General features: G+C 41.8%; 1 protein-coding gene across 1 annotated transcript in view; it reads right to left on the bottom strand.

The window, feature by feature from the left end:
* The window catches only part of zbtb8a (zinc finger and BTB domain containing 8A), a 7398-nt gene extending 1411 nt beyond the window's left edge, over positions 1-5987 (bottom strand). The window contains exons 1-3 of the mRNA XM_088433393.1: positions 5831-5987; positions 781-1658; positions 537-706 (exon numbers count right to left, since the gene is read on the bottom strand). Of these exons, the coding sequence (XP_088289519.1) occupies positions 537-706; positions 781-1658; positions 5831-5895 (1113 nt within the window). The 5' untranslated portion in view covers positions 5896-5987. The remainder of the gene's footprint in view (positions 1-536; positions 707-780; positions 1659-5830) is intronic.
* Positions 5988-10299: the final 4312 nt, after the last annotated feature.

Genomic DNA, 10299 nt, shown 5'->3' with positions numbered 1-10299 from the left:
CACAATATAAATGATAATATCGGAACACCCCTCTCCATGAATTATACGCCAGGCTGTGTTCTTCCCGTGAATCACGTTTTTTTCATGCAACACATTTTGGACAATATATTATGAATATACTGTACTGTGAAATCACTTGTGAAGAATGTTTTCACTTTTGTTAACATTCTATCATTCCATTTTTTTTCTTGGATTCATGGTTTACTTCCCAATGTCAAATGTAGCTCAGGTGATGTTTTTAAATATTTTCATCAACATTTTTTTTTATTGTTACAAGCACACTATCATAGTCCTTATTTATCTGTACATTCAGAAAACTAACAAAGTACTGCATAGTCATCTAAATGTAAAGAAGAACTCATTTTCTGACGTAAAGAGACGCTGCTAAAGAATGAAAGAGCAACATTGGGCTCCGGAGCCTTGGGTTGCAGACCCCTGTTCGAATAGCTGCAAAAGAGGGAGCTGTTTGTAATAGGGGTTGTAATAGTAAGGTTTCACAATACATTTGCCAAGACAGACAATAATTTCGAGCATACCGTCTCGAAGTGGCTGCGCAGGTGCTCCAGGCGAGTAAATCTCTTACTGCAGGCCTGACATGGATACGGTCTCTCCCCAGTGTGACAGCGCAAGTGCCGCTTTAGGTCCGCCTTCCTTTTCACCGTGTGCGTACAGAAAGGGCATTTGAAGCGCATTATTGCATTCGATTCTGTAAAGCAGAGGAGAAGCTGTTGGCATGGTCATTGCTCTGGGTGTCGGTTCTCACCAAACATCTCTGCTTACCATTGTCATTAAAGTTAGTGACAACGCCCACAATTGGTGGTAAATTGGCATAGAGCTCGTCGGCCTTCTCCGCCTTTATGGCGCTGGCCTCCTGGATGTTTGGGTCATCGTGCTGGTTAGAGTGGGTGATGTTGGCCGCCTTCCTCTTGTTTGCACCTCTGGCACGCCGCCGCTCTGACACTGGCAAAGTATACAAAGGGTCCTGGGGGTCCTCTAACTCTGTGTTGAGCTCGCTGGCAGGACTATTTGGCTCAGTCTTCACGGCTGAACCCGAAATGTCCTGCTCCAATTTTTTGCTCAAGTAGCTTGACTGGGCTCTGGAGCTGTCCCTGGTCCAAAGTGCAGGCGGTGGACTGTCAGTACGTGGTTCCGGCTGCAGCGGTTGCTCTCCAGTCTCCTCCCCAGCTCCACTGGTAAAGCTGCAGGTCTCCGACAAACTATGACAACGATCACTGTCTTCATCTTTCACGCTGATGTCCAAAGAAGATTTGATGAAATTCTTGCAGTAGTTGATGACATTGTTCATCTGCAAGTAACTAGCGGCAGACATCACCTCAATCACATTTTGACCGGAGACGTCCAGCTGACCCGAATAAATGAAATCCAGGATGACCGTGAAGATCTCGGGGCTGAAGGAGTCAAAGGTGGCATTGGCAGAGATGCCGTCGGACATGCCGTCGAGGCCCTGGGTCAGCAGCATGCGGAAGTAGCCGCTGCTGGCGCATAGAACGTTGCGATGGGCTCTGAACAGGTGGCCCTCTACCAGCACGCTGAAGTCACAGAAAAGCTCTTGATGTCGCTGCTGGTTTAGCTGCTTCAGCAAGTTGGTTTGGTGAGCTACCGTGATGTCGGCTGCGTTGAACCATCTTTGAGGCTGCCTGCAGGACAACAAATGATGCGGGACATTTTCAAACTCATCGGTTAAACTAGTCACAATTGGGAGCTTTCACATTTTTAAAATATGCTAAGATTTTAAAATTGGTAAGATGAGTGTGCTGCTGTATTTGTCTAAGGGGTAAAGAAAAGTGATGGCTTTTTGAATAGATTGAAGAAAGGAATTAGGGATGACCTATGAATGGATGGGACTATTATTAAGGCCAAGGCTAAAACAGAAGTTGTGGGATGTTTTTAGTATTAAGGCAAGTTTGGTAAAATAGTCTGAAATACAAACTGTCATTTTTGGGTTTCTTTAATTTGAAGATTCAAAGAGACCAATCTTAAGAGTGCTCCGTCAGAGAGTGTGCAGTAGTGACGTGCGGACAGTGGAGGCAGGGAAGGCCAGGCCTCCTCTGCCATCATGGAAAAAAAAAACAGAAAAATTTATTAAATGGTTGTATTTTTCCAGGTATTTTATAAACTACTTATCAATCTAACTTTGCTTTTTTTATTTTAATGTTCACAAAACCAATTGAATACAGAGAAGAGACTATGCAACCTACAAAGTTCTTATATTTTAATTTTCACGTTTACCAATAAAATACAGAGAAGAGACGACGCAACTTAATATCTAAAGGAAGATTGACACCCGAGCTAAGAGACTTGCTTCAGAGCACAGATCGAAAAAAAATAAAAAATAAAAAATCGCTCATTTAACACCAGTGTTGGGCAAGTTACTTCAAAACTTTAATGCATTATTTATTACTTATTGATGTCATTTCAAATTGATTAGTTACATTACATTATTACTGTATTTGAAAGGTAATGAATTACACTACTATTGCATTACATTTATATTATTCTCACCACCATAACTGGAAATATGGATTTGCCATTGTAAATGTAGCTTATTACGATCATTACACAGCCATTGAAAGATTTACATAAGCCTAAAACCACCACAAATCATTTCATATATATTGTAAACCTTAAAAGACAAGATACAAAATCTTTTTTTTTTTTGTAATTTAATCCCTTTATTACTTAGCTTCACAGCATAGTGATGCATTGTTATTGCTGTAGGCAAAAACAGTGAGTACATTTCACAATTTCAGAGTTAATACTGTATTCAAATTCAAGTTAAGTCGGCCAGGTTAGGGACAGATATTTCAAAAATGGTTTTGATGGGGCTAGCCTACATCATTGCTACTGTGTATCATCTTGAAACACATTGACCAGAATTATTTATGGACTATTATTAATAGCAATTGTACAATGATATTTTGCATAAGGTTAGCTTGTCATTATCGCTATTCCTTATCGCTATTTGCAACAGGGATCTTGCTGACAAGGTTTCGAAATGCTAGTGAATCCACTGGGGAAAGCAGCAGCGAATCTCCTAACCTCTCGAGGTGGAAGTGGCATCCCTCAGCGAGAGAGCGCAAACCTCCACGTATTTTGTTTTCGCTAACTTCACGTTACTATGTCCCCACTCTATGTGGTTTGTCAAATTACTGGTCCTATTTTGCGAAGTGGACAGCTCTTTAGGTGTCACATACGAAGTGCACAGTAAAGTTACAGCAAAAAGTAATGCATTCGAGTAATTACATTACTTTTGTAATGCATTACTCCTAACACTGTTTAACACGGACTGGTACACAAGAAAAAGCTGGCTGTGGTGATGTCCACTGAAAAAGCGCCTTTTCTTGCTTTTTCTGCCTTCTTTTTACATCAAGTCGTGACAGCTTTTGGACTTAAACGGAATATTGTGACCTTAAAAATTTACAGCGAACCATCAGTCAACACGAGTAGTCGACCACTCACACCCCAAGCCAGATTGTGCTAAAAACCTTCGGGATGTCAAGGATTGACTTGGCTTTGGACGAACAGCGAAGACTTAATATGTGTAATAACATGTGTGTTACATGTTGTATGCTTAAAGGATACAGATATGAGATTTTAAACAAACAGTTAATGGTGAGTGCACTGCTCTGGAGGTCTCATATGATGTTTGTAATTCTGATTGATGACGCCAGTGCCTCCCCAGCCATGAACTTCACTGCACGTCACTGGTGTGCATGGACAAGTGAAAGAGAAGACTCCAAAGGTTATGGAAGCGAGAAAATACAGGAAGGGAGTCAAGTACAAAATAATATACAGTATGTCTGTGTTGTTGAACTCACTTATCTGTCAAGGTCGTCTCATTCTAGCTACACAAAGAGTTCTCATGCATGTCAAGTGAAAGTGTCAAAACCAGGTGGTCAGTGAACAACAAAATGTTATAAATACTAATACTGGCTGAATACTTATTTTCTATTACAGAGAAATAACCGCATTACCAATCAGAATTAATTTCCAACATCATAATGTAGTCCTTTTCCGCCCAAGAAGCCCACGAACTGGTACAATTGCTGGTAGCAGAGGCTCCTGGGCCAAGGTTCTTGTGTATGGCCCACGAATTTGTGTTCACGCCCTGCAACAGTGGGCGTGGCAATTAATTTAAATGGTATTGATGGCATGAGACAGTGATATGGGACAGAAAACTGCTTCAGTCAGTGTATTTTTTATGTGCAGAATATTTTTTCTCTACTTTGTGTCACAAGAACACTCCCTGAAGGCGGGTGTCCCATCAGCGATTCACCTTTTCTCATAGTTGAAGCATATTGGCATTAAATGTCCCAATCCCTGTAAATACACATGAGTGTCTGTTCATCCATCCACCTATCAGTGTTTTTTCCTTCAGTTATTTCAAAATATTCAACTGGCCACAGTAGTGAAAACAAGTGAAAAGTTGCATAATGGCAGATGCTGATAGAGACCAAAAAACAAAAGCACAACAACTCACAAAACCTCCAAATTCAACTAACCAATCATTCGTTAGCACAACACACCCCACTCGATGGTGTGGGGAGGTATACGAAGACCTTAGTAGGGAGTAAGTAGAACCATTACAGGCTCGAAACGTTTTTTCTATGTTAAGGGGGGGTGTCTAAACTACCAGGTCTCATCTGAGAGATCCTGATTTGGTTCCTGCAGTCTGAAATGGCCTACTCCAAATAACAGTGCAGTTAGATACAACTTTTCACTACAGTAATTCTATAATGATCCCGATTTTTTTTTTAATTTAAAAGGAATGGAATCTCACCTTTATCTGAAAATAGCACGTGCATTGGTCCTCAAAATAATTTTCCGGTAAGTATGCATGTGCACCTGGTAAAGTGATTGTTTGAATAAATCTACCTTGAACGAGGCTTTTTGTCTACACTTATACGACAATGTTTAAATAAACGTACCTTGAACGATGCTTTTTGGCTACTGTACGACACTGCAGACGCTCCGCCTGCTCGACCAAACTCTGGGCTACCATTGGCTGAACCAGCCGTCAATCAAATGTGTCATACACTGGGCTACACCCGATACCAGGCAAGGAGCTTCGGGTGACAAATCCCTGTAATCACCCTTAATGGAGGCGCGTAGCACGTCGAATATCTGAACACACTAGAGAAACGACGGGGTGAGAGCATACAACATTGTGGAGAGGCACGAGCTTTGAACACACTAAAACACGTCCATACTTTTTTTTTTTTTTAACAGTAACCTATTTTCCCATCCACGACTACGACACATTCATTTTTAATTATGCGATTCATCGCCCGATAGAACCCGCCCGCCCGCATTCTACATAATCTTTCAGGATGTAATATAACGTATATAATGATATTGAATTTGGAGCTTATTCAGGCGTGTGGAGCAGCAGAGCGTCGCAGGAGTGCGGTAGTCCTGCGAGGGCGAAGCGGGCAGCGGTACACCAGAGCAGCCCACTGTGTCCTGGAGCGACGCCCACTTCAGGCTTCGACCAGCACACAATGGAAAAGAAACCTCCCAACACAGCGCACTGTTGGCTTTTATTAGTATAGAATCATTCCGGGGGAATCAGTCCGGGGCTTGTACGTGAAAACGCCCGTTTTATTCACGTGGACCCCCACTCCTCCGCCCCCACCCCACCCTCGCACACTTCTCGCCGGAGGTCCGGAGCGCAGCGAGCAGCGGGGTGGATTTGCCTCGCTTACCCGAACGCGGCGACTCTCTCCCGGCGCGAGCATTCGGCAAGACCCGCTTACGCCCCTCGCCATGGTACCCGTGCAAAAAAAAACAAAAAAACATCGATACTCACTGGTGGTTGGATTCACCCGACGCCCGATAGAGCCTATTCTCCCCCTCGTCGGCCACAAGATCCATTTTGGGTTTCCTGCAGGCTTTTCTTTGGCCTTTTTCTCTCGATCAGGGTCCACAGCCAGCCACTTCCTGCTCAGCCCTAAAGACCGAAACCCGGCGAGAGAGACTCGAGCGCTGTGCTGACGTGGGTGTTTTATTAACTGGGTGCCCGAGGGTTCAAGGAGCCATTTAAAGCCCCAGCGCCACGCTTATGAGATGCTTTTCAATGCACAAATGTCGCAGTTTGTGTGAAAATTTAAACTACTTTGAAGTAAAAAATAACAAGTCTCCTAAAATTGCCGTGGTGACCCGTGAAAATCAAAGGGTTTAAAGACCGCACTGTTCAGCTCTCATTTTCATTTTTGCAAGCAATAATTTTTCGGTTTTCATCAGGCTGTGTTGAATGCACCAAGACGACTTTAAATTTGAGACAAACTTGCAGTTGCTCAATACAGAAAGAGACACTATTGCACGGTGGCAAAACTGGCGGCCATCTTATGTTGCCACTGGCTAAGCCCACCTAAATTGAATACATTGAGCTCTTCTTGGCACTATAACTTTTTTTTCTTCTCCGCACCAAAAATGTCACAGTTGATGAGAAGCAATACATACTAGCTACACAAACAGTAGTCAGTTCTTTAAGTCGCTATTGTTTCTTTACAGGGATCCTACCTAATACAGAAAAAATATAACATACATTTTCCTTGACAATAGCGACGTAAGATGGCTGAATTTGGCTTCAGTACCTGGATAAATTCTTTTTTTTTTTTAACAATCTATTTTCTCAAATCAATAGGTTCTTCACAAAATCAGCTGTCCCCAAGCAACACATTGTGAACTGCCTGGATGACTATTGTCCCTTAGCACACACCCCAATCACAATGAAATGCTCTGAGAGGATTGTCATGACGCACATCAAAAAGACCATTCCAGACACCGTGGACCCTCTCCAATTTGCATATCGACAGAAACGGTACACGCATGATGCTGTCAACACCGCCATTCACACAGCGCTCACGCACTTGGAGTGCAAGGACACATAAGTAAGAAAGCTCTTTGTTGATTACGGCTCAGCGTTCAACACGGTCACCCTGAAGAACTGACGGACAAGCTCCTTGCACTTGGTCTGGCATCCTGCCTTTGCACCAGGGTGCTGAACTTCCTCACCAGCAAACCCCAATCAGTCAGAGTCCATCAACACATATCCAGCACCAGGACTTTAAGCACAGGGACACCCGAGGGCTGTGTGATGAGCCCCCTGCTTTACACACTCTTCACCTATGACTGTGTTGCCTCCCAAAACAACACCAGCATAATTAAGTATGCAGACGACACTACAGTCATCAGACTGATCACTGGTGGGGCTGAGACAGCATACTGGAAAGAGGTGGCAGACCTTGTAACCTGGTGACGCAAATACAATCTCCACCTCAACACGGACAAAACCAAAGAACTGATCATAGATCTAAGGCGGCAGGTGGAGCCACACAAACCTCTATTCGTCGATGGGTTTGAGGTGGAGAGGATGAAAGCTTTCAAATATCTCGGCACCTACATCACCGAGGATCTCACCTGGTCCCACAACACTCCAGATCATCAAGAAGTTCCAACAGAGACTGTACTTTCTGCGGAAACTGAAGAAATTTGGCATGTCAGCAAAGACTCTTGACAACTTCTCCAGATACACAATCCGAAGTGTCCTCTCCACCTCCATCACAGTCTGGTACGGCAACTGCAAGGCACAAGACAGGAAGGCTCTCCAGCGTGTAATCAAGATCACACAGCGTATTTGTGGAGCAGCCTTACCCTCACTGCGGAACATTTACCACACCAGGGTTCTGCGGAGAACATGCAACATCATCAAGGACAGGACACACCCACAAAACAACCTGTTGAAATGCTGCCATCAGGCAGACGCTACGGGAGCCTGGGCCCAGGACTTTCAGGCTGGCAGATTTTGCCCACAAGCGGTCCGGATTCTCAACAAATCCCTCACAAACTAATCTGCCTCCTACTGCACGCATAAACAATATGTTGCACTTTTTTTTTTTTTTTTTTGCGCTACATGATATTCTGCACTACATTATTAGCACCCTTGTCTCTGTTGTTTATTGCTATTTATTACTATTTATTTATGGCTCAATTATGGAATGTAGTCTGCCGCTCGGGGAAGTAAACAGAATAAGAATTTCATTGTATGATACAACTAGACATACGACGATAAATCTCTTGAAAAACACAAATTTATTAATGGGTCTGTGAAAAATGTATTAAGCGGCAAAATCCACCCCTTTTTATCCATTGCAGGGGGCAGCCATTTTGGCACTTGCTGCTGCCAACTGAAAAAGACACCACAGTTTCTCAGTTGACAACCAATCATCCTGTTTTCTGAGTATGGTCATGTAATGTTCACTATGACCAGAGCAACTGTCATTGCAGTCGACATCAAGTGGCAACATGGTCCCATGAGATTGCTAAAAACTGTGTGAATTTTAATACTAAATAATAGAAACACAATATTAATAATAATGCCTTGTTATGAACGGAGTGAACTGCATTGGAAATATGATTGTAAAAACATTTTGTGTTGAGCTACTCTTTCAATAGATGTAATCTTGGGGCCTGCGAAATGCTGATTCGACTTCTAAGTTTCTGGTTAAAATACCAAATTTGCAAGTTGTTTTCAGCTTTTAAAAGATTTTAAAAGTGTGTTTGATTTCACAGTCATACCGGCCATCTGACAGAAACTATAAGTACAATAGGACCCGCCATAAAAATGAGTTTGACAACCCTGATTTAAAGTGCCCAATACACCTGCCATGCATGTTTTTGGAATGTGGGCATAAGCTGCTGTGCCCGGAGAGAACCCACGCGGGCTTGGGGAGAACATGCAAACGCCACACAGGAAGGCTGGAGCAAGCCCGAATTGAACTGGGTATTCTGAACTGTGAGGTCGATGTGCTAACCACTTCATGTTCATTTTAAGACACTTTGACTTGCTAGTGTCATACACACACACACACACACACACATATATATATATATATATATATATATATATATATATATATATATATATATATATATATATATATATATATATATATATATATATATATATATATATATATATATATATATATATATTTTTTTTTTTTTTTTTTTTTCTCTTTTTCATTTTAGTTACAAGATGTATGTTTCCATTGTCATCATGGTCGGTTTGTAATTTAAACATCTATCTTTAGTCTTTCTTTCTTCAGTAAATTGCCTTTACTAAGGCAGTGGATTTCAAAGTGGGGTGGGTCCGCAGCCTGACTGTAGGGGTCTGTGAAATAATTTGGGTTATTAATAAAAGATATGTTATTGTTCATCTCATTTTATATTAAATTATGAATGTATTCATGATGCTTCAATAAAGCAGTCAATTTAACTTCCAATTAATTTATATATTTTTTAATACGTAATCATTTTGATAATTGTCAAGTAGACCCACGAAATCCACATCATCATCAAAGAGCTTGATGCTTGAGCAGATGGTGACATCATGTCAAAGTTTGGAATGGCACAACCAATGTAGTTAAATTATTTTCAGTAAAGTGCCATCCATTGGCTAAAAGCGATGGTGCCAAGTTGAACTGTGAAATGTTGTCACCATGAGGGTAAAATTTCAGCTCCCTAACGTCTTCTTTCAGTGCTTTCGCTTTGATGCGAAATGACTTTGATGTCAAGATAAAGGACTTGGACAAAGTACTCCACAGTGGTTAAATGTCTTACCATACTCTCCATTACAAGACACGCTTTGAAGCCCCAGCATGCCTCATAAGTACATTATAGGAACCCAGTTACCATCAAACTGGGATGAAGTTCAAATAGTAAATATACAATGAAATACAAAGACTTGCAAATACTTTTTCAACCTGTATCCAATCAACAATATTTAATGGTCAAACTAGCTTGCAAGTCTTAGCTCATTTGGAACTCGCTGCCTGTAATGTGCTCCAAAAAGTTGGCATAGGGGGCAAAAAAAGACAATTGAGGAGTGCTCATCAAACACCTGTTTGGAACATCCAACAGGTGAACAGGTTAATTGAGAACATTGATTGGTTAACTATATAAAAAAAAAAAAGCTTCCCTGAATTGCTCTCACAAAGATGGGGTGAGCTTCACCACTATGTGAATAAGCGCAATATAATAGAGAATGAAAAAATCAATTCAAAGTTTAAGGACAAACGCTCAAAAAGGAATTTAGGCATTTCATCATATACAGTCCATAATATCATAAAAAGGTTGAGGGAATCGGGTGAAATCACGGCATGAAAGCAGCAAGGTCGAAAACTAACATTGACTACCCGTGACCTTCAATCCCTCAGGCAGCACTGCATCAAAAATGGACATCAATGTGTAAAGGATATCGCCACCTGGGTTCAG

This window comes from Hippichthys cyanospilos, chromosome 14, assembly GCF_059441005.1.
Source record: "Hippichthys cyanospilos isolate Australia breed blue-spotted pipefish chromosome 14, RoL_Hcya_1.0, whole genome shotgun sequence".
NCBI classification, from domain to species: domain Eukaryota; kingdom Metazoa; phylum Chordata; class Actinopteri; order Syngnathiformes; family Syngnathidae; genus Hippichthys; species Hippichthys cyanospilos.
The sequence above is the reverse complement of the archived record's forward strand: the minus strand, read 5'-3'. Positions and strand labels throughout refer to the sequence as shown.